General features: G+C 42.7%; 1 protein-coding gene across 1 annotated transcript in view; it reads right to left on the bottom strand.

The window, feature by feature from the left end:
- Lvrn (laeverin) overlaps positions 1–24,040 on the bottom strand; it is a 55,171-nt gene extending 31,131 nt beyond the window's left edge. Inside the window, exons 1-4 of the mRNA XM_055622994.1 lie at positions 23,355–24,040; positions 7,575–7,717; positions 5,856–5,995; positions 2,292–2,418 (exon numbers count right to left, since the gene is read on the bottom strand). Coding sequence (XP_055478969.1) covers positions 2,292–2,418; positions 5,856–5,995; positions 7,575–7,717; positions 23,355–24,040 — 1,096 coding nt within the window. The remainder of the gene's footprint in view (positions 1–2,291; positions 2,419–5,855; positions 5,996–7,574; positions 7,718–23,354) is intronic.
- Between the last annotated feature and the right edge of the window lie 1,169 nt (positions 24,041–25,209).

The raw sequence follows: 25,209 nt of genomic DNA, 5'->3' as shown, positions 1-25,209 counted from the left end.
TAACTAACTCTGCTTGCTATCCCAGGAAACGACCTCCTCAAAAGATGGATACTAGCCAGGCACAGTGGTGCACACCTGTAATCCCAGCACTTGGGGAGGCAGAGGCAGGCGATCTCTATCAGGCCAGCCTGCTCTACAAAGCGAGTCCACGACAGCCAAGGTTACAGAGAGATCCTGTCTTGAAAATCAGACTCCCCCTCCCCCTCCCCACAAAGATGGATGCTATCAACACCCAGAGTCTGGCCCTGACAGCCATAAGAAATTATTTCATATATATATATATGACTAACCTTAAAATTTCTTGAAATTAGATCTTTTTCTGTGTGTGCATGTACATGTGTGTGTGTCTGTGCACGCACGTGTGTGAGCTCTCATGCAGGTGCCATCATAGGCATGTGGAGATGAGAAGAAAACCCAAGGGAGTCAGTTCCCTCCTTCCACTCTGCATCCTGGAGGCTGAACTTGGGTTGTCAAGCTTGGCAGCAAGTATATCTACCCACTGAGCCACCTTGCTAGGCCCCTTCTAGTGACTATCTTCTAAACATTTTTAAACATCAAATAAATAAAATTTAATTAAGCAAAATCATTGGGTTTTACAAAACAAATTCTCGTCATTGTTTCCCATATGACCCCGCACTATTTTATACAAACATCTAACTAATTTTTTCAAAATAACAATAGAAGTAACCACAGGTCTAACACCTAACTCTTTAGAACTGGCTGCAGCTGCCCAACTTTCTCTGTAAAAGGCCAGGTGATAAAAATTTCAACTTCATACTCTGTTTTCTGTCATATCTTATATTTAATATTCCCTTGCTTTGAACATATTTCTATTTATTTCATCATATACAATTACTTTTGTTTTAAACTGTAGAAAGGTGTTTTGTTTTTATTGCTGTATAGTCCTCTATTGTGTGAATGTATCACTATTCATCAATCCTCCTGCCAAAGACCATTTCTGTCTGAGCTGACAAATAGGAAAGGTGAATCATCCATTTAAGTTAAGTAAAAACAAAAACAAAAATGTGTATGGTGTGAAGAGCCTGGAGGGTGGCGGAGAGTGCAGAGACTGTGCTAGGGCAAACAATCATGGTTGGGAATTGTACAACTCCTGGAATAGGTTGGTATATCACTGTAAAGACATCATCGGCATTCGGACTTCATCCTTGTAACGGGAAGCAGTTATTTCTCTGGAATGATTCTGGCTACACATTGAAGGGCTGGTTGGAGGGTGACCCCACATGAGGACTGGTTTGGTAAGGATGCTGATGCTGTACATTGGGGGAGCAATAAGTGGCAGGGCTTCAGGGGGGGGAGAAAGAATGTCTCAGGGACTGGACAGGATGCCATACAAGAACAAGGGTGACCCTGGAGTCACTTAATGAACATTAAAGATGTTTTGTTGTTGTTGGTGGTAGTGGTTTTCTACTGGGAAAGGACTAGCTGCCTTAAGCACTTCTAGCACAGAAAAGCTAGGAACTTGGTTTGCAAGGCCAGATGCCTGCTGTCCCCAGCTCCTATGTGACAGGCAAACTGGGGTTTCTGGCCTGGCTTCAGCTGCTTCCTAGCCCTTCACTCTTTATTTTCCCTAAGCTAAATGCTTGAACAGCAGAGGCTCTGTGGAGAGAGCATCACACCCCAGATATTTTCTCCCCACCCTCTTCTGACATCTGCCTGTATAGGCAGAGCATAGTGTTCCCAAGATATCAGAAACATGTTTGAGGAACAAAAGAAATTTTCACGACATGCACAATTTAAAGAGAAGAAAAACCACATTGAGTAACTTTCTGAGCTGAGCGAGTCACAGAACTTTACGGGCATATCATGCAGATCTATGACAGATAAAGTGCTTAAATAAGTCCTCAAGGATATTATACTCACACATGATTCCAATTTCTATGATGAAGTCTACAGATGGGACAAGTAATAAGCCAGTGAGTCACAACTAAGGAATATCTAAAATCTTACTGGAAGACACCAGAATAAGTCATGCAACTCTGTAACTGAAAGAACTCAGGGCCCAGCACTGTACAGTGACATTGCAGAGAAAAGCTATATATAAGAGAGTTTTCTTTAAGCCCAGTCTAGAGAAGGAGCCACTAGGCACCCATGAGGAAAATAGTTTTGATATACTAGATACATAGCACCAGATAAAGCACAGACAGATCTCTGTGTGTTTCCGAAGGTGAATGGTCATGAGGATAGCTCCAAATGGCTGCAATACACCCTTGAAGGCTCACAGATATATCATGTGATCTTGACTCATGGCCTGTAGAACAGAAATGCCTCACCTGTTTTTGGAAGTGGATAATCGATATCAAACAAATCCTCCAGAAATGAGAAGATGGGACCTGTGATGTTTACAGCAAAGTTTGCCTTTCCACTTGCAATGTCAGCTTTCCGGGCCCAGATACGTATCTAAATTAAAATGATTAAATAATAATTAGGTAGAGCAACATTGGCCTTTGAAAAGGGTCATCCTGCTCATTCCAACTCCCTGCTACTATGGAACTGAAGCCTTATAGCTTCAGAAGCAGTTAATTGCCTATGGTGGTTTTGGCCCCCGTAGTCTCCTATGTTTGTCCCCTCTTGGTAGAACTGTTTGGGAAGGGTTAGGAAGTGCGCCCTGTTGAGCTGTGTCACTGTGAGATGGGCTTTGATGTTTCAACAGACTTGCAACATTCTCAGTGTTCTCTCTCTGCCTCCTGTTTACGGATTAAGATGTGAACCCCACGCTGTTTCCCTGTTGATTACAGTGTTGCATCACAGCAATAGATAGGTAACTAAGACAGTGTTTATAATGTTTGAGCTCATAGACGTGCTGAGACAATCCCAGAAGGCAAAGCACTAACAGCAACATCCCAGGTGTATGTTACATTAACTTTTATTTTAAAATTCTATAATTGCTGGTCAAACTGGAAGCTGCATGTAGAATAAAAATAGACACCTACCCATCACTCTGCATAGAACTCAAATTCCAGATGGATCAAGAATATCAACATAAGGCAAGTCACCATGAATCTCATAGAAAAGAAAGTAAGGAATAGACTTGAACTTATTGGCACAGGAAGAGATTGCTCTGCCCATTAATGTCCTTTTCATGTAAACATGCTGTCGTTTGGCACCGACAATGTGCATGTGGTTTTAGTGACTATGTCGTGCTCCTGTTCCGACATGCAGCACCATTGTGATGCAGAAGAACCTCACTCTCTATGACCTCTCTCTCTGCAAGGAAATTTTAATAGAACTGAGACTTGTCCATGTCGATGCCAAGGAAGATGCATGAAAATGAAAGTCTGTAGGATGAAAGTTAGAGCTATGGGACTTACACAGCCCCATGAGTTCTTACGTGAGTTCTACTAACTTAAAAAAAGTGCCCTCTGCAGAACCTTATCCAAAAAGGCTAAGAAAAGTGAGAGACAGCACAATACAGGAACATGCTTTGCAGGAACAGATTCAACTCACTGTGTGCTTATTTCTGGGAAGTTTGTCTTGAATTATATGAATTTTCAATTACGTGAGAGTTTGGAAATGTTCCTTGTTCACAAAATGCAACCACCTGTTTTAGAGACTCTAGCCAGGATTCCCTTACTGATCTCTCCCTCCCCTGGGCTCCACATGCCTTATTTAGCTGAAAAGGATGGCTTTAGGCCTTGGATCTGCTTTCCTGCTAAATTTACAGCTTCTGAGACTAATGTTAGGAAGCCTGTTAGACTTGGAAAGGCCATTCAATAGAATGGAGGAAGTGGATACAATCTGTGTCTTAGCTGTAGTCTTTGGTAAAATAACAGCACCATCCATGAATGTTTGCTCGTTAATTTCCAGTTTATGACTCTCCTTCCACAAAAGACCATTCTGCATGCCCAAAGCAAGATGAATGATGGAATTTCATATTGGATTGGGAAGGTGTGTCACCCCTAGAAGGGAGCAAAAAACATGGGCTAATAAGGACCATTTGAGATATAGCTGTAAGGTTCCTTCAACATCACACCTGCCCCACCTGTGTGTTCTGTGTAGCCCTCACTGGACATGGAAGTTCTAGACATCAGAGATTGTTGCTTTGCACTTAGCTACACTGCCCAAGTCTACCAAGTTAGCCACTTCCATCCCTACGCTGTGTCCTCTGTTTATCCTCAGGCTCTATCTAACCACACTCTCTTACTGAACGGGTAATTTGGGGATGAGCTGGACACTCTTCCAACCTTGCATTTTGTACACCTCGCAGAACACACAGTAGATTTTCTCACTTTGTAGTGCTCAGCCATGGCCAAGCAGAGCACTCCACTGATAAACTCAACCCAAAGCCTCATTTTTCTGGCCAAGAGCATAACTTTCTTGTCTTCCTTTTTGTTTCTATGGCAACTGGCATTCTTTATAATAGGGTGGTCTTTTGGGAGTAAACTGATTTTATCTTCTCACAGGAATTGCTGGGTTGAGAAGAGTACCAGACCGCAGGCTATTTGGTGTGGGTGTGAGGGACCACCCTGGATCTCTCATTAGCTATGGAAAATGAGAGGTCTGCTTCTTCTTGTCAGGCTCAAATCATGTTTCTAAGTCATACCTAAGCAGATTAATTGATGTTTGCCATGGATTACTGACTGGGCCAGTGTTACGTCTGCGAGTGTCAAGGATCTCCTAGTAATTAATTTTTCAGCAGGAGGAACAGGGCCAGGAGGCAGCAGCTCAGGATGATGGTAAGCCGCTGTTCGCATCCAATACTGTACTAGTGATTCATTAGGCCCGAGGACTGAAGTGGTGCTTTGGCTTGTTCTCTCCCCATGATGAGCCTGGCTCCCCACCAGCTGCCTCGTCTCCATCCATCAATGGTATGGGCCTGGAAGATCTCAGGCCAACCCGAGGGATGCTTAGCTAGCTGCACAGCTCGACCCTTCTCACCAGTGAAGCCAAGAAACTCAGAAAGGACTGAACATAAGGCATTGGCCTTAGTTACCTCTACAGTGATAACCATGATACTTCCTGAAGCTCTTGTGAATACAACTAGACAAAAACTAAGGACTTCAGGCCAAAGCCTGCTCATCTCACTTTACATGACTGTAGTAACTGTTGTCCACCCAGAGCTGTGGGATGCCCATAGGGCCTAGCCTCTAAATAGGAATGACAGTGAACCTGCTCTTGCCACTCCAAGGGTTACATTGCTCCTGGGCATTGGTCAGTCCCAGGCTTATCCTGGTTGCTAAACATTTTGAATCTGGCCCAGTAAGCAACATGCCTCCCAGGGCTAGTTCAGCCATTGTCTGTTCTCTCCTGCCCTCTAGGAAAGCAGGGAAAGGAAGTGGGTGATTAGAAACTGCCTTGAAGACTGGGCTTAACATGAAGTCTTTCCAGAGAAAGAGGTACATAGAGCTATCAGGGAATAGTATGTCTTAACCCCATCCCTACCACACACTTTTTTTAAAGCATTCATTCATTCATTCATTCATTCTATGTAGACGAGTGCTCTTTCTGCATGAACGCCTGAATGCCAGAAGAGGGCATCAGATCCCTGTATAGATGGCTGTGAGCCACTATGTAGTTGCTGGGAATTGAACTCAGGACCTTGGGTAGAGTAGACAGTGCTCTTAACCACTGAGTCATCTCTCCAGCTCCACCTTCCCCCTTTTTAAATTTAATGACAAGAAAGGAAACAGGATCTCACTATGTAGCCCAGGTTAGCCTCAGGCTTGGTCTCTCAGATGCTGGGATTACAAGTGTAGGCTGCAACACCCATCTCATTACATCATATTCTGCAAAGCCACATTTCCATGGGACTTGGCAGTGGGACACAGAAGGTGACAGTAGGTGAATAGCATGCAGCCAGAACATTGCTCCCCATCTGCAGAGTCTTCCCTACTCACCTCCTGGCCTCTCTCAGTTCTGCTGACGTGGTCGAAGTCACATATGGTGAGTGCAACCAGGTAAGTTGGCATGCGGGGTGTGGTGTGGAAGGTCGTGACAGTCCATTTGCTTCCATTCACATCGATTCTTTCAGACTTACCTGGGGGGATATTTTAGTCCAAATCACTGTAAACGTAGATAATATGCAACCTAGAAACAGCTGTCAACAAGCCATTCCTTCCTAATTACTCCCTATAGTCTAGGTTAAGTTTCTTCTCTCTAAGCCATCAATGCCACCTCAGGTTACTGTAAACAGTTGTCACGCCAGGGTGCTAACACAAAGCCAGCAATAAGGAGATAAAAATGTTAAACCCCCTGAAATAACCACACTGTGACTCAAAAACATGCAAAATTATTATGCCATTCAAAAGCATTTCTATGTGTACATAGTGTGCACACACGCACGAATGCACGTTTACAAAGACCAGCACTGAGCATCTCGCTCAATTGTTTTCCATCTCGTCTTTTGACGAGAGAGGGACACTGACTAAACATGAAGTTCCCACGTTCAGCTAGACTGGCTGACCAGCAAGTCCCCGGGGAAGCCCAATCCCTGCCTCCCCAGCACTGAGATTAGAGTTGCCTTCATCCATGCCAGGCTGTTACATGGGTGGCAGAGGTCAAATTTAGATCGTCATGCTTCCACGGCAAGCATTTATGAACTGAGACATCTCCACAACCCCCAGAACTATTCTAAGGTATTTTCTATTTTAATGACGACTACTCCAGTATTATCGTTACCTACTGCATAAATGAATCAAACCATCACACTTTATCCCATAAATCTGTACAATGATTATCATAATTTTAAAATAAATTCAGAGTACATTCGAAGGATGCAAGGATGGGATCTTAGGCAGGCCTAAGTGATCAGCATCCTGAGTGATGAGAGCTTAACCAAATGTCAGACCCATGAGCACTGCAACTTTTATCCCCAATCGATATCCTCTCTCTTCTACCTACTTCTATTTCCCAGCTTAGCACGCTTCTCACAACACTTGATCTAGAGCTGCCTGAGTGCCAAGGGAATCAGAAACTGCAGCTCCACCTTTATCAGGTTTTAGAGCAGTCAGCAGCAGCAGTGATCTGGAAACTAAAGCTAAAATCACAAACTCAGACGGTGGTGAGGGCTAGCCATCTGATGTGTTTATGGGATAGTACATAGTAACACCTAGACTCTCGTGGTGGCTCGGCCCCAGTCAGGAAAAGGCTGTTTTTCTCAGCTTTCATTCATTAAAGTCATGTAACTACTGCAGGCCCAATGTTAATTGAGTGTGGGCGTTACCAAGGAAACAAAGGTCTAGATTTTTATATGATCTCTCTGGTTCTTTAAAAGTTAGAAACCAATGCAGTCAGGATGAGGAAGTCTCCCAAGGTAAAGAAAATACATCTATGTCTCAGTTCAGACCAACAGCCCCAGCCTGTTATCAATCAATAAGGGCCCAGAGTAAGCACTGACTAATGGGCAGGTAGACTGTCCGTGTGCAGAGACAGTCTCATGTCCCCAGATTCCCATACAGAAAGAGCAGGGATTTACCTTCTCTAGTGTAAGGGTCAATACTTGTCTCGTGTGACTGCTCTCCACAGTTACAGATGATGTAGGCCACTGACACTGCCTAGAGAAGCTGACGCGAAAGCTAATGTCTTCAGATTTATACAGTAGCAGGAGCATTACTTACCTAGCTGTGGCATATTGGAAAGAGCCACATACTCAGGGTGATGAATAATTGTAATATTAAAAGTTGCCTTTAGAGCTGGCTCATCAAAACAGGGGAAAACATTCCTGGCAAATGTTGGTTCCATTTGAGATGCAATCAGGGCTCTGAAATACATTTTGGAGAAAAAAATATTTAGTTTTGTCTTAGATTAATGGAAGCAAATGCACACACACACACACACACACACTAATTCCTACTGCATCTTAGGGTTCTGTAAGACCTAAAATAAAAATGATCTCCGTAATTTTCAGCCATGAAATATTTTTTCTCATTGAACCATAAACCTTTTATAAACAACACGAGAACAAACATAAACATGGAATGCCGTCTTTGGAAAAGTAGGAAGGCTTCTTTGAGAATAGTTTGTTGCTTTCATCTGTCACCAAAGGGTGAGCCAGTCTGAAGAATGTCCATGTTTTTTCTTTCTCAAATATTTTCTCTTCTTTCTAATTGAAAACTTACAGTTCTATTTTGGACACCTCTGGGGGTAAACCATATGGGTACATGCCAACTGAACATTATGTCCTTAAGTTACACAGATAGATTTGTCACAGCCCTACTGTGGTTTCTCCTACTTCCATGGAAAAATACAAAGAATAACACGCTGCCATGATGCACTGGAGATTTGTGGCAGAAAGCTGAGGGACAAACCCCATGATGTCAGGTTCGCCTCAGTCACATCCTGCCTGAGTGTCTAATAAGCAAGAGTCTCAGCAAACAGCTTTCTCCTCAGTCTTGTTATTTCATTTACCAGGGCTCAGTGACCTGGTAAATGAACCTGGCTGTGGAGGACAATGGTGAATGTGAACTTCCATTTCAAATGAGGTCCTTACCATCTGTCCTACGTTGACTCTTGCTTCAGGCCCAATTCATAGATAAATAAAGCCAAACCAACACAAATATCTTGAGAGTGCCTATCCCACCCACTCCTCACCTCTGCAAATTTTTCCTCCACTACAAAGAATCTTTTTTCTTACATAAAATATTTTACACAGCTCTAAGGGAGACATACAAGTAGTTGAGACTTTCAGAAACCTCTCACAAAAAAAAAAAAAAAAAGAAGAAGAAGCTATCTCACAAACAGCCCATTGAGGATGTCCAAACTTTACTGTGCCAAAGCTATAATTTGCAACCAGGCTGTTTTGTCCTGGTTGTTTCCCCCCGTTTTATTATAGCCTTGCTTGTGCAGGCTGGAGGAAGCCTGTGGTTCCACAGTAGCCAATTTGGCTACAAGACCTTGTCATTCTGCTACCAACTGAACCGTTCTGGGCAAGTCACATAATGGAGTTTGAACCTCAGTTCTTTATGTGGAAAATATGACACTCTGAATTGCTACATGAGCTCACATATTATGTCACATATTATTAGTGAGCAACGTAACAACAAATCTCCTGTGGTCCCTATGTCTTCCGGCCTGACATGTCATACTCAATACTGATGACATAATCACATGTGTTCCCTATAGCTTCAACCTGAGAAGTTATACTGAATACTGATGATGTTCAGAAGAAACCTGAGTGTCATTAAGTTACAGGTGGGTTGATTTTCATTAGTGATAAGCTCAGTTCCAAAGTTGCCAGAATTATACCTGATCACAAACAGAATACAGAATACATCATTCTTCCCCCAATTAGAACCTACTAGAAACTAGGGGATTCTATCTTTTATTTTTTTTAACTTGTGTTGTTTAGAAGACTGACTTCACAGCAGTTGAATAAGCATTTGTTCAGCTTTGGGGTTGCTATAACATGAAGGCACCTTTATTAATATATACAAAAGACTTTTAAGGAGTTTTGCAGTGTGTATTAGAGGCAAAATTGCTGTGTTTGAGAGGAGATACAACGAAACAACATTGAACAGGGAATTCAGTCACCTGAGTTCTCCTCTGAGATGAAGAGAATAAAATAATTTTTTAAGCCCTGTAACTTTAAGAAAGGTGCTTAAAAGTCTCTACACATTTCCATAGAATGTGTGGGTGGGTTAGTTGATCTTAATGGCCACTTAGATGATGATTGGGGTGGGTGAAAAAGAGGACTAAATATACCTAACAAGATGTAGACAGAGCCTATGAGGTGGCTGTGATTAAGTCACCTGGGGTTGGCAGGAGGGATCCCTCAAGGGGATCCACCCCAGAAAGTGGATTCTCATCATTCTCTGAACAGATGGCGACCTATGAGTACCAAACCCACAGTACGAAGTGAAAAGGCACATTGCATCATAGAGTTCACCTTCAGATACCCAAGAACCAAACACTGAGCAAAGTACACGGGAAGAGAAGTTTGACAGCATCTCCTCTGCCATGACTTCACAAAATTTAAGAATCTCAAGGAGGTTGCAAGATGGGCCACAGGAAGAACATCAGACTCTTAGTGGAAGCAGGATGGATTTAGTTATAAGCGGTGAACTGCAGCTTAGAGAGTTGCCATGTTAGCGAACCAAACCCAGAGTAAATAGTCCAAGTCCATGATTTAAGTCTCCTGATAAATGAAAGAAAGATGATTCTCGTTTGGTTTTCTGCAACTATTTCCCTGCCCAGTTTTATACAAACAGTTAGAGAAAAAAAAAAAATCCCTACAATTCACAGCTCTTGATCTTTTTTTTTTTTTTTTGGTTTTTCAAAACAGGGTTTTTCTGTGTAGCCTTGCCTGTTCTGAACTCTCTTTGTAGACCAGGCTAGCTTCAAACTCACAGAGATCCTCCTGCCTCTGCCTCCCAAGTGCTAGGATTAAAGGATTGTGCCAGCATGCCCAGCTTGGCTCTCAATGTTAACTGCAAAAGCCAGAGGCAAGCAGCGGCCATGTGACTTCGCTGCACCACATCTGAGAATCTCACAGTGACTGTCTTCACCCTAAGAACGCCACTGTCTCTTCCCTTCAGGTTTCACTGAACTATGCTGTCCTATAAGCCTGTGTTTGAGTAGTCAGCTGGGGAGGAAGTTACTGCAGGGGAATTTGCCTGCTAGTGGCTCAGCGTTGTAGAATGTCTTCCCCTTCCTCTTGTCTTTGGTCTAGAATCATGTCTTCACCACTCTCTGAGGCTAGAAGAGCTCTTTGTGACCAAGATCCCTGTCATGCACTTGGAGAGTGAATCTGTTTCCATAGAAAAGATCTCAGTTGCATGCACTCAGGAAATCACTTCTTTCCAAATTACTTTATGAACTCCGTATGCGTACATATTCTGTCGACAAATGCTAAATAGCAGAGCTGCTCAGAGATTAAGTAAAATTCTTCAAGAGTTATGATACACCAGTCTCTAAATATTTTCATACAACACACACCCAGAAATCAAAATGTTTAGTAGAGCCAGATGTTAAACCACTGGACTGTGGTCCATGAATCATGTTTGTTTATTACTTGTGTAAGAGGATCTGAAAGCTATAGTCTCCACCAGGCAACAAAATTAAATAGCTGCAATTTAAAAAAAAAAAAAAAGATGCCAAATTAGATTAAATTCTTCAAAGTAAATGGCCTTGAGATTAGGAGGTTCCTCTTTGGGCAGCTCAAACATAGGAGGACACAGGAGAGCCAGGGAGTGAAGATGAGCCAGAGAAAGGAACTTTTAGCAGACGGTGGGTGGTATTTGCCAAACTTCACATGCTGTCAGGGAGTTGAAGGGAGGCACCTGGCTCTACCCTTGGGCTAGTGAGACTCTAAGAAAAAAAGCATGACTGTTTCCCAAGGCTGAAAGTAACTGAAACTGATCCAGAGCCAGGTCTGTGTTCCTGCCCACTGGGACCTAAGAGGCAATGAACAGCTGGCTGCTTTGGAGGCAGAGCCAGAAGAATGCTGCTGCCTCCTAATGCATGGCAGTCCTAAGCAAGGGAAGGATAAGCACCCTTCACTAGATCTTTGGGATCCAAGACACTGTGAGCCATAATGGGTATTTAATGGATCCTATCCAATAGAACCACCTGGAAAGAGGATGAAGCAGCTTAAAGACACACTCCCTGATTCCTCCACAAAAGAGCCAGTGATATCAGAAACCACCTAAGCAAAGCAATAAAATAATCCCGGCTAAGTGAAGGGACATATTGGAGAAAGACAAATGACAAGAAAGTCAGGAAGTGTCAAAAGAGATACAGGTGCTAGGGAAATGGGTCATCTGCTAGGCTAGAGTGAGCAAACGGCAACAAGACTAGTTCCAGTACCAAGTATGTATTATATAATCTCTTCTTTATGGTACCTGTCTCACCAGACTCCTGTGATGTTGGACCAGCAGCTCTTAAGATGGACAAAAAGGAGTGGAAGCATGAAATCAGGAGATGGATAATCGCACCTGCCTTACTGAGAGATCAGCCATAAATCAGGTCCTGGAGCTGGGAGGAAGAATGCAGGGGGAGAGGGGAGCATTAACAGTAAACACATTTACTGTTGTAGTAACCAGAGCCGGCTTTTCTCATCCTCTGTCTATATTTATGACCTAGTCGTTGTCAATAACTTGACACCTAAGAATAAGCATGGAAATTCATGGGCTTCATGAGGGGAAAAGTTAGAATCATAACTCCATGCACAAAACCATAAAGAACAGTGGGGAAATCAAAGCTGTTTTTACTGCATGGAGGTGTGCTTTCATGATATGCTAACCACATTTGTTTTCAAAAGATATGGGATGGCTAGCAAAATCACCTCCCAGAGAAACTATTTGTCACATGGAGTATGAGTTCGACACCTGCCCTAGGAATGAATTGACCTTCTTCCTCCCTCTACGTAAGCACCATGTGCCTGGTACTACAGTTCACTGACCTTGTTTTGAGACATGCGAATTCTTTCCCACTATTGCTCAATTTTCCATTTTGAGACTGTGTCATACGCTAGGCACTGTGTCAGATTTCTTAGCATAGAAAGCAACTTCAAGGAAGTCTTTAAAAACTGGGTGTTCACTCTACCTGATTATGATCGTGTTATTAGCTCCTTTGTCTGACCTCAGTAAAGATCTGAATTTTCTAAAACTTTTCTGTAAGTTCCTTTCCTGGAACTTTCTCACTCCCTTTCTCTAAATTTCTCCCAGCTACTTCTTATCTTTTATCAGGTGAATGCCATGATCAAAAATGCAAGAATATTCCTAAGAATTCAAGATTATGATTGTCTATTTGTTAGTTAAATTAAAAGGTAGGGCCAGCGAGGTGGCTCAGTGGGTTAAGACATTAGCTGCCAAGCCATATGACTTTAGTTTTATACCCAGGACCCATAGGTAGAAGGAGAAAGACAACTCCCAGAAATTGTCCCCTGCGTTTCATACATACAAACATGTGCGCAGAGTAAATAAATGTAATTAAAAAAAAAAAAAAAAGAAACGTCAAATAACTTAAAAGTAAAAAAGAACTTATAGAAGCCTGCCATCTTAATTTACCGATATGTGAACCTTCATTCCCTGGGAACTTAGAACAAGTTAAGGGACACCAGAATCAATGCTTCCACTTCCATATTTTTAAGGTATGAAATAATTGGAACTAAGTATAGTAATGCATGTTTATGAATAAAACCTTTATAAAGGTAATTTTTTTTTGAGACTGGGTCTCACTACATAGACCCAGTTGGCCTTGAACTTACAGAGATATGCCTACCTCTGCCTCCTCAGTGTTGTGATTAAAAGCATGTACCACCACACCTAGCTCTGAAAGCTAGTTAAAGAAGACTTAAATAAGTGGAAGAGTTAGGAAGATAATGTCTGAGTAGTGAACTAAAAACTCCCTGGTATAAAAACAGTTGTAGAGTTTTTCTCAGCCAACTTAAAATCAAGGCTCAAGAAGTCCAAAGGGGGTAAGATGATCAATCCTCAGTCAGAAAGTCAAACGGGATGGATATTGGAAGGAGAAAACAGGAGACTGGACAGGAACATACCACAGAGGGCCTCTGAAAGACTCTACCCAGCAGTGTATCAAAGCAGATGCTGAGACTCAACCAAAATTTGGGCAGAATGCAAGGAATCATATGAAAGAAAGGGGAGTTAGTAAGACCTAGAGAGGACAGGAACTCCACAAGAAGAGCAAAGAACCAAAATATCTGGGCAAAAGGGTCTTTTCTGAGACTGATATTCCAACCAAGGACCATTCATGGATATAGCCTAGAACCCATGCTCAGATATAGCTAAGATGGCATCTCAGTATCCAAGTGGATACCCTAGTAAGGGGAACAGGGACTGTCTCTGACATGATCTCAGTGGCTGGCTCTTTGACCACCCCACCCCTGGAGGGAGAAGCAGCCTTGCCAGGCCACAGAGGAGGACAATGCAGCCAGTCCTGATGAGATCTGATAAACTAGGTCAGATGGAAGGGAAAGAGGACCTCCCCTATCAGTGGACTTGGAGAGGGGCATGGTAGGAGAAGAAGGAGGGAGGCTGAGATTGGGAGGGAATGAGGGAAGGAGCTACAGCTGGGATACAAAGTGAATAAACTGTAATTAATATTTTTTAAAAAAGGAAAGAAAAAAAAAAAACAAGTCCAAAGCGACTGCCAAGTAACTCCTGAATCTGTCTAAATGAGATAAATGCAGCAAAAACTAGCACCCCTGTGTAAATGGTTAAAAGAGATTTACCAGTACCAAGTGTTGGCAAAGAAATGGAGCAACTAGAATTCTTTGATACTATTGATGAAAATTGCAGGTGGTCAATGCCTGGGAAAATAACTTCTTAAATTCTTCAAACATCTACCTACCATGTAATCCAGCCATTCTACCTTTGATATAGTACTTACTCAAAGGAGGTAAATTTACATAAAGATTTGTATGTGGATATTTCCGGAAGATTTCTTTGTAATAGTCACATACTGGAAGTAATCTAAACATCTTGTAAGTGTGTTTGAGAACAAATGGAAACTCATTTTTAATATTACAATGTGCAAGTTAAAAATAAGAGGATAGTAAAAGATACATTGTGGAAACATCAGGCATTGGAAAGCGGAGTAGGAAGAACTGGAGAAGGCTGGTGTAGAATGGGTCTTGCCCTGAACAGTTTTTCAAAAACTGTTGTGGGTGGTTCAAGACAAACCTGGAATTTCTGATGAGGGTCTGAATGTCATTAGGAGTTCATTTCCTGAGGGTTAAATTTCAAGGACTCTCTCTGGGGCGTGGAGAGATGGCTCAGTGGTTAAGAGCACTTGCTACTGTGTTTGGTCCCTAACACCACATAGTGACCCACAACCACCAGTAACTGCAGCTCCAGGGGTTCTAGCACTCCCTCAGGCCTCCACCAGAATCACTCACTCATGGTTCATGGACTTAATGCACGCAAAACATTTGAACACACAATGAAAATAAATAAATCGTTTTATAAAGGAGGCCTTCAAACTTCTGTTTATACTACAACAGAGGGAAGTGCCCAGAGCAGTTGGTACTGTTTTATTGTTTTCCTCTGTGCACACCTGCAATTCCAGCACTTGGGAAGGTGAGGTGGGAGGATAGTGACTTGGAGGCCAGTTTGGACTGAACAGCAGGAGCCTATGTCAAAACAATTATTTTTTTTTAAAAAATTACGCAAGCCTCTATCTTTACCTTACACAGGTCTTGCAAGCAGTCAGTGAAGATGTAGTTATAAAAACTGCCTTAACAGTTACAATATCACCGCACTGAAATGACTTCAGGTGAGCCTACTGATTCAATAGAGGTTAGTGACACCAACAAGGTTTAAAGGGAGGGGCAGGTTCATCTTCAAGGAAGAAGAAACAGAATGTGATTCCCAGGATTTTTAGACTAGTGGGACTACCTTTACCTTCAGGAGAGTATTTCATAAAGGGTTTCCTTGTTTCCTTAAAATAGCCAGAGTCAAGTTGAATGATTGACTCATGTAGTACATACTAAGAAAGAAAAGAAAAACCACAGACTGTAATGATGAAGCAGCCATCACCGACTGAACAAACAGGAACAGATAGGAACACAATATAGGCCTTCTGCAAGGTTCCAAAGATCATAAGCCCTTGTATAAAGTAGAGTTAGTAGCACAATGTTTTATGGAGTTCTTGACAATTGCTTGGATGCAGTGATGAAGCGGAATGCTAATAACTCAGTCACTGTGCTAAGTGGTGAGGTACTGATTTAGGCTATCACCAAAATTCACTTTCTAGAACTCAGAAAACAAACTGTTTGTTACAGTTTGTGTAAAACAAACTGTCTTAAACCAATTTCTTCACACTCTGGAATCAATATTTTCATTCATGATACAGGAAAAAAAAATGCAAACTCATTAATTAGAGGGCGGACCTTCATTGTCAAGTGTGTTCCAGGGAAAAGGCTGCTCAAAACCCACACTTCTTTTCAAGACTATCTCTTCAGGATAAGAAATCGAAGACACATCTTTCTGCTTCCAGATGTCATCATGAAAGTAGGAAAGAAAAAGAAAACAATTTCTCACAAAGCTAAACTAAAGAATGAATCTATTTAAGAATTCCACCAAACATTTCAAGAGTTTGTTTTCTTGGGAGAGAATTCTGTAGATCCTCTATCCTGAAAGAGTCCCTAGTCTTTGGGGAGGATTCTGTAGACCCTCCATTCTGGAAGAGTTCCTAGTCTTTGGGGAGGATTCTGTGGACTCTCATTTTCTTCTCCGTGCTAATTTTGTTACAGACCTTCAGAATAAAATTTTCTAAGAAATTAAAGAATAGGACTCACAAAAGTAGATGTAGACCCACTTAGAGGAAATTGTGGGGTTTTAGTTTTTTGGATATCTGTAGTTTAGGTCTGCTGTTATTTACAGAAGGGCTATGCCTTGTATTACTAGTTTATAATGCTTACCAGTATATGTAGTAGATTTTTGACAATAACCTTTTATTTTCCAGCTCGTATGAACCAAGACCAATTAATACCTATCAGATAGCTACATGATCACAAAATAAAAGAGCTAATTCTTATCATAATTTCTTTGATAAAAACTTATTAGTTTTTTTTAAATCTCAATTCTGTGGATATGTTAACAGTCTATCCAATGAAATGAAATCCATGCACAGAGGATATCTGGAGGACATAGAAATGTAGTCACGGTCCCCCCACCCCAAAAGCACTTGGGCAATATCTTGAGTTACAAGCTGTAGTAGTTACTGTACTTGTAGCATGATATAATACTTGACCAATGGCTTTGGAAAGAAGAGATTACCTTTGCTCATGGTTTAAGAGTAGAGCCCATTGTATTTAGGAAGGCTTGGCAGTCAGAGTGGCTCTAGCTGTGACTAAAGGGGTGGAAAGCATTTGGCCACATCACATATATAATTAGGAAGCAGAAAGAGACAAATGCTGATGTTCCACTGGTTTTCTCCTTTGTGTTCAGTCTGGAAACCCAGCTTATGGGATGGTGCATAAGAGAGTCTTACCTCCTGTAAGACTGTCTGAAAGACATATACACACGAATGTTTCCTAGGAGTTTCCCAGCCCAGGCAAGCTGAAGATTCACAAGTGCACAAGCTAAGGGCTACTTCAAACCAGATGTAATTCCTGTTTTAGGAAATGGTTGACAGTACAGAATATGTGGATTATTAAACCAGACATGTTCTCAAACATGAAAGTAAGTTTGACGTTGCAGCACTGAAAATGGCAATGTGTGCCAAAGATGATAAAACATCAGATGGAGTTGAAAACAAAGATTGTTGACTAATCATCTATTTATCTACCATTTGTCAATCTATAACCTATTTTTATATCCATATACTGTCTATCAATTATCTATGTATGTACATATCTACCTATTATCTGTCATCTATCTATATCATTATCTATCATCTCTATATATCTACATGTCTATCATTTATCTGTGTATTTGTGTATCTATCTATTTATCTATCTATCTGTCTATCTATATATCTATCATCTGTCTGTCTATATTGGGCCTGCCATAATGAGCTGGATAGCATCCCAATATTTAAAGATGCTTTTGACAAGATGTGTGGAGTTCTTAATGCATATTTTGACACCATCATGAAACAACTAAAAACCAATTTTCTTCCAAGTGACTCTTACGTGATGTCATAACAGATAAAACCATGGCAAAATACCATCCAACTATAGGTCAGAATAATGAATTTTAGTATAACAAAGAATGAAATGTATATTCAGTGATAAGGTTTTATATTGTGAGCAAATGTTGAGAAACTATCAATTATCAAGTGTAGGTGTGTTTTAAAGAATAGTATGTATGGACATATGAAGAGTGTTAAAATGCTTTCTCTTTGAATATATGGTATGAATCTCAATTTGCATTAAAAGTGAGCCAAAATTATTTCACACACATGTTCATATATGAAAATGTGTCAGTCTTCTATAAAGGTAGATACTAAAAATAATTACAAAAGTGTAAACATGCTACCTTTTGTACTACTTTTTATATTAAAAATGTTTACTTTTAATGACTGTTGATAGATGAAGAATAAATCTTCCTCAGACATGAAAAAAAATGAAAATAGGAAAGGAAAGGAAGAGGAGAATTTTTGAAAAGAGAAGAGTTCTCATATTCTCATGTAATTGTATTTTCTGTTCTGGTGTGACCTGTGAGCCATTCCTTTACAAGAACCAAGACTCTGTGTTTCCCAATGATGCTAAGATCCTCTTCTGGGGTCCTAGGTGTTCAGCTCCTCGCCTGAGCCCGGTTAACCTCCCTTTGAAGCTGCCTTGGACAGTCACTTCTATGGTATCCACCACAATGGTTATTTTCATTCTTGGCATGGTGTAGCGATGCAGCCAGTACCCTCCACCTTCTAGATAACCTCATACTGCTAATGGATCACAAGAACCACTTGCATTGTTAGGGCCATGACCTAAGACACTTCTGTTCTGTGAATTAGAAGACACATTTGTAGTGTCAGGCTAACAAGGCTCCAGTGGAATTGCCTTGCCTCTGTTCCTATATAGTTCCTGGATGAATCTGTTCTCAAGGTCTACAGTCAATATGGAGGATACAAACACTCTTTCTCCCTTGGCTCTGGTAGGGACAGTTCTAAGGTATAGCTCTGTCTCCAGAGCTTTTCTTCATAGGGCTTCATCTGACCTCATATCCTATGTTGACTTTTGTCCAAGTCAGTCTCCCCTGATCTACATCTTTTCTTTCTCTGGGAACACTTTTCAAGAAATTAATTTCAGGGGACTGGAGAGATGGCTCCCAGGTCCTACCTTTCCAGAAGGCCTGGGTTTGATTCCCAGCACCAAAATGGTCAGCTATCTATAACTCCAGTCCTAGGAGATCAGATGTCCTCTTCTGGCTTCCATAGACACCAGGCAAGCACATGGGCACAGACATATGTGCAAGCAAAACATGCATACACATAAAATAAAATAATTAAAAAAAATTACTTTTACAGGAAGATTTGCTGAGGTCATGCCCTTGTTAAACATAGGTGGTTGGAAAGTCAAGATACTTGCTCGCTCCATCTTCTGCTCTCTATCCTACAAGCCTTTCTCCCTACAGTAAAAAAAACTGACCAACTTCATTCAATAACTCTTAACAAGAAGAGTAGAACATTATTGATGGATCAATATTCAGAATCAACCAATATAATATGCTATATTAAGAGGCTAAAGAAAAAAACATATAATCACAAAAAATTAATGCAGAAAAGTATTTCATAAAGTTCAACAACCATTCATACAAAAATTATCATGCAAAATATATAAAAAAACTCAAGAAACTATACATCAACAAACCAAATAATCCAAAATAGGGTAAAAGAGGTAAAGATCTAAAGAAAAGAAAACCAAAAATAAAAATAAATAAATAAATAATAAAGATCTAAACAAAATTCTCAATAGAGGAATCTCAAATGTCTGAGAAACACTTAAAGAATTGTTCCACATTCTTAGCCATCAGGGAAATGCAAATCAAAATGATTCTGTGATTCCATCTTTACACCCATCAGAATGGCAAAGCTCAAATAAGTGCCAGAGCATGCTGGTGATGATGTGGCTTACTAGTAATATGCTCCATTGTTCTGAGAGTGCAAACTTGTACGGCCATTTTGATATCAATATGATGGTTTTTCGAGAAATTGGGAATCAATCTACCTCAAGACCCAGCTATACCACTCTTGGGCATATACCCAAAGGACACTTCGTCCTTCCACAAGGACACTTGCTCAATTATGTTCATAGCAGCTTTACACATAATAGCCAGTAACTGGAAACAACCCAGATGTCCCTCAACAGAAGAATGATAAAGAAAATGTGGTACATTTATACAATGGAGTATATTCAGCTGTCAAAAACAATGGCATCATGAAATTTGCAGGCAAATGGATGGAACTAGAAAATCATCCTGAGTGACGTAACCCAGACCCAGAAAGACAAACATGGTATGTACTCACTGATAGTGGATGATAGCTGTACAGTAAAGGATAATCATGTTATAATCTATAGACTGAGAGAGGCTAAGTAACAAGGGAGGCCCAAGGGATGAGGCAAGGATCTCTCTGGTAAGAGGAAACAGATTTCACAGGTGGAGTAGAAGTGGGTGAGGATGGGAACAGCAGGGATCAGGTTGTGGGGGTGGAGGGAGAGACAACTGGAATTGGGGGCATTTGGAGGGCAAGGTAAAAACCTAGGGCAAAGGAAACTCCCTGGAATCTGAGTGTAACCCTAGAAACCTACAATCTATCCTGCCTGCAAGGTGTGCTGGGCTAAAGGTGGCACAGAACTTGTGGGAGTGACCAACCAGTGACTTGTCCAACTTGAAACCCATGCCAGCAGAGTGAGCCCATACCCGACACTGCCTGGAGGGCCAGGACCAGAGCCAGGACGGCCCAGAAACCTAGGATAGAACCAAACACAAATAGAAAAAAAAATCAATGAAATGATGCCTAATGATTGATACTCCGCTCCATTCGCAGACCTGAGCCTACCAGAGTCATCAATCAGAGAGGCTTCACCCAGCAAATGATGGGAGCGGATGCAGAGAGCCACAGCCAAATATTAGGTGGATCTTGGAGAACCCTGTAGAAAATGGGGAGGAAGGGTTGTAGGAGCCAGAGGGGTCAAGGATAACACTAGCACACCCCACAGAATCAACTAAGTGGGGCTCACAGGGACTCACAGAGACTGAACCAAAAATCAGGGAGCCTGTGTGGGTCTGACCTATGTCCTCCTGAATATATGTTATTGGTCGTGTAGCTTAGTGTTTTGTGGGACTCCTAATACTGAGAGCAGGGGTGTTTCTGACTCTTTTGCCTGCTTTTGGGACCCTTTTACCCCTGCTAGGTTGCCTCATGCAGCCTTAATAGGAGGGAATGTGCCTAGTCTTATTGTAACTTGATATGCCATGTTTGGTTGATAGTCCTGGGAGGCCTGTCCTTTGGAGGGAAGTAGATCTGGGGAGAGGGAAGGTGGGGGAAGAGCCTGGAAGGGGAAACTGAGGTTAGGATGTAATTATAGAAAAGAGTAAATAAGAAAGAAATAATGGAAAAGAACAGAATGTTCTCAACTCGATAACTTGTATAAACATCTGTACCATCTTGTGAAACTAAAACTCCACACCTATTAATTGAAAACTCTGTGGCTGGAGAGATGGCTCAGAGGTTAAGAGCATTGTCTGATCATCTGATGAGAACTGATAGTCTAAGATCAGAAAGAAGGAAAGGAAGACCTCCCCTATCAGTGGACTTGGGGAGGGGCATGCATGCAGAAAGGGGAGGAAGGGTGGGATCGGGAGGGGAGGAGGGAGGGGCTTATGGGGGGGTACAAAATGAATAAAGTGTAATTAATAATAATAATAAAATATTTAAAAAATAAAAAATAAACTAAAAAAAAAGAGCATTGTCTGTTCTTCCAAAGGTCTTGAGTTCAATTCAGCAATCATATGGCGGCTCACAACCATCTATAATGATATCTGCTGCTCTATTCTGGCATGTAGGTCCACATGCAGTCAGAGTACTGTGTAACTAATAAAAACAAATAAGAGAAGAAAGAAAGAGAAACCCCTCGTACTCCTCCAGGCCCTCGCATTTTCCTATATGGCAACCTTCTTAGACTCCTATATACTAGAACTTGGCAGTTCCTATGTTTGGATAACAAGGAGCCTAGGTTAATCTGACCTACCTCTAGCAGGCACCACAGCTCATGCTGTGTGCTAGTCACTGTAATCACTAATAGGTAAATCTACTGTCTCATCTCATTGTCACAGTGTTCTGAAGATGACTGTTAATTGTATTTATTTCAGGAATGGAGGAGGAGACTCCCTGGTACTGTATCAGCTGACACAGTTTGTTTTCAAACCCAGGGCCTGGTCAGCTCTCACAGTCACTATGCCACCAGCCATCATTCTGTCCATGTTCTTTGTGACCCTGGCTTCAAGCATGTTTATGTTTTGGAAGACAAAAGCAGCAGAAGAGCTTGCTGGCAATAGCTCTTCAGAAACCCAATTCTAGAATTCTCTCTGGGCTTTGATGTTCTGAAAATCTGGTTCCTCTTGAATGGCACAATAGGAAAAAGGGACAGGGACTCTCCTCTCCCAGATTAGCTTGCCTGGGACAAAGCCCCATCAGGACAGAGAGAAGGAAGGAAGGGCCAGAGATTTGTGGGCAGTAAAAACCTCTGGCAGGCGTGTTCTGCTTTTCAGCTCTTTCCTCTGCAGGGCGAAGGCACAGTTATGTGTAGTGTAACTTCTTTCACACATCATTCTTAAGAAAAAATTTCCAGTTGTTTTTCAAGAATGAATGCACTGACACAGGGAAGCCAAGCACATCGTCCTTTGAAAGCTAAAACTGCATACCCACTAAAGGGCCTCCTTAAACTTTAAGACCTTTGAAACTTTGAAAAACTTTTAAGAGTTTGTACTGCGATGTAGTTCCAGCACCTCCCGCCCCAGCATCTAAGAGACTTTTCTGTAATAAATGGCCAAGTCCATAAAGTTGTGCAGACTGCCAATGTTCCTCCAACATGTGAATGAAGGGAGTTATCATCCAGTTCTCACAATATTGGCAGGTTTTCAGAAGTGGTCCTCAGAGTGCTGCAAGAAAAGATTCTTGAGCAGTGGCTGGAAATGCCTCTTGTCAGAGACATTATCACCAGTAAAAGAAGATCACACGTAGAGTTGCATGGGCTTTCGAATCCCAGCAGAGGCATTCCACAAGTCTGGCTCAGAACCTCGATAGCACGGGCCAGTGGCCACAGATTGCCGGCAAAAGGAGATGAGGGTCCTGACAGCACTGGGGCAGATATAAAAATTGCTATTTTGAAGTAAACAAACAAATGAGCAGAAGAGGATATGGGAACAAACAACCCTGCTCTGGATGCATTTGTAGGTCCACAGCTCTCTGGCTTGGGTTGGGCAAAGCTGAGAGTCCAGTGCCCTGCTGGCAGAGCATCTTAGGCATCTCTTCTACTTTCTTCAGCTTAAAGGCCAGAAGCACTGACTGGTTCTGATCCCTTTGGTGAGGAGTGGGTTCAAACAGCTGTATTCCTAGGGAGCTCTTAGATATTAGCAGTTCTTGTGGATCCAAGTACCAATCTTTAAGAAGGGAAGAATTTGTTCAGAGCTAACTTTGTTTGGGGCTAAAATGTTCAGGAGAGAGAAAGGCTTTCTTAAAAGAACAACAAAAGTGATAAACTCCTGATGTGAAAACAACTTCAATGCAGGCAAATTAGGCCAGCAGATATAGGGAGGAGGGGCCTGGGTCACAAATTTCTTTATTCCTAGCAGAGTTTCAGAGGAGGGGAAAGAAGGAAGCCTTTGCCTTTGGCTCTGGGAGAGGAGAAAATGTTTTTCTCGGGACAGAAGGTGCATCACACAAATGAACACCGAGGACGGGGATGCATGCGGAACTGCGCCACCAGCCCTTACCTGAGCTCATCCTGATCAGTGTAGAGGTTCAGGAAAAGCCCCTCTGAGAATTCCTGAAGAACCTGGCCAGAGAAATCGAAATGCAGCTCATACGTGCTACCTGGCCACAAGGCCTGGGCCAGCTCCAGTACCACATATTGCATGTCGCGCGTGAACCACACATTGTCCACCAGCACCTTGCCTACAGTGGCGTTTCTAGTGCCCAGGGCCAAGGGACCCCACACTTCCACTTGCTTGAAATTCAGCAAAAAGCTGTGCAGCAAAAGTCTCGAGGTGGCCACTGTGCAGCGCACAGTGATGTTCACGCGACCCGTGAAGGTCAAATTCGGTGTGCACCCGTCTTCTGGCCGGAGCCGGGGCCACAACTCCAGATCGTAGTGAAGAGGGACAAGCCAGGGCGGCAGGCGGAGATGATCCCAGGGCCCCGACGGTGGTCGCCAGTCTTGAGGGGTGGTGGCCACCTTTGGCTCATGTGCAGTCTCTGGTGTCCGGGTTGGTGGCGTCCGGTCCTGGCCACTAGGAGGAGATAAGTCGGGACAATGCTGCTCCGAAGGCTGGACGCGCGCGCAGTTGCCATACAGGGCAGCCAGAACCACTAGCACCAGCAGGAGCGCAGCCGTCAGTCCCGCCAGCAGCAGGGCCAGTCTGCGGCTCACATAGATGCCGGAGCTGAAAGGTGTGCTCATGGCCGGATTCTAGGGTGGGCGAGACGGGGGACAGAGGCAGCAGATCAAACCCCGGACGGGATGCGCAGCGATGGGACCCCCGCCCAGTTCCTCTCTTGTACTGTCCCTCCTCTTCCAGGAGCCTGGGAGGGTTGAGACTGAAGAAGGCGACTGGGACCATGGTTTTCCCCTCCCCTAACCAGATCCAGATTCCTGCCTACCTACCCCCGCCCCACCAGAGACTAGGAGGAAGGGCGGACCCCTCACCAGAGAGCGCGCCCCGTTGGTCCTTTCAGGGAAATACTGTCAAACTAAGCTCTGTGTGACATCGACGGCCCTTTCGTTTTTTGCTTTGTTTCGGAGAAGGGCGGTGTTTGTTTGGTTTGGTCTGGTTTTTATTTGAGTGGGACTGGCTGGAATGTGAGCTGTCAGGTGCAGGTAAGGCTCCTGAGGGACGGGGTGGGCTGCGGTTTTGAAGACACTCTCCGAACTAAGTCCGCAGAGTGACCACGCCGCTGCCGCAGCAGCAAACATCCGAACCGAAGGTGGTGTCTCCCAGTCGCCTGCAGATTAAAACGGGTAGAAACGCTGCTCGGGCAGCAAGTGTGAGCTTGGAAGTTTTGCTGGATGTGGGGACCAAAATCAAAGCAAAGCAGACAAACAAAACCAGGAAACCGTGAGCAATGCCTAGCTAGTGGAAAGGATGGAAGCTAGGGGACCGCAGCCTCCGCTTAGGTCCGCAACTTTGACAGGAGCGAGGTTTGGCTCTGTGCTTCCCCACAAGGAAAAAGGAACTCCTGCTTATAAAATTAGATCATTTTAAGCAAAGAAGATAAAGAGATCTCTCCCCACCCAGAAACCAGGGAGCTGAACTGTTTTCTGGCGGTGTCCTGATTTGAGAGTTCTCTGGCACGCCAGGCATCTGTTTGCTATTTGGCCGTTGTGCCTGGTCGGGTTCTCCGCCAGTGCACTAAGTCCTGCTCTGGGTCTGTAGACACGAGTACACGCTGCTGGGCGCATTGGGAAACCATGATTAAGATCTGCTGAAGGCAGATACATTTCAGAGTATCCCGTCTTTAACTGTCTTCTTTTTCCCTCCAGAACCATTGAGAGAAAAGCTTTTGCTTGGCAGCTGTAACCAACCAAGGATTAGCATTCCTGTTTTGCCCTTAATTCTTCCAATGATGAAA

Source organism: Psammomys obesus, unplaced genomic scaffold (assembly GCF_907164565.1).
Source record: "Psammomys obesus unplaced genomic scaffold, mPsaObe1.curated_primary_1811, whole genome shotgun sequence".
Lineage (NCBI taxonomy): Eukaryota > Metazoa > Chordata > Mammalia > Rodentia > Muridae > Psammomys > Psammomys obesus.
Note: the sequence above shows the minus strand (reverse complement) of the source record. Positions and strands in the feature narration are given on the sequence as shown.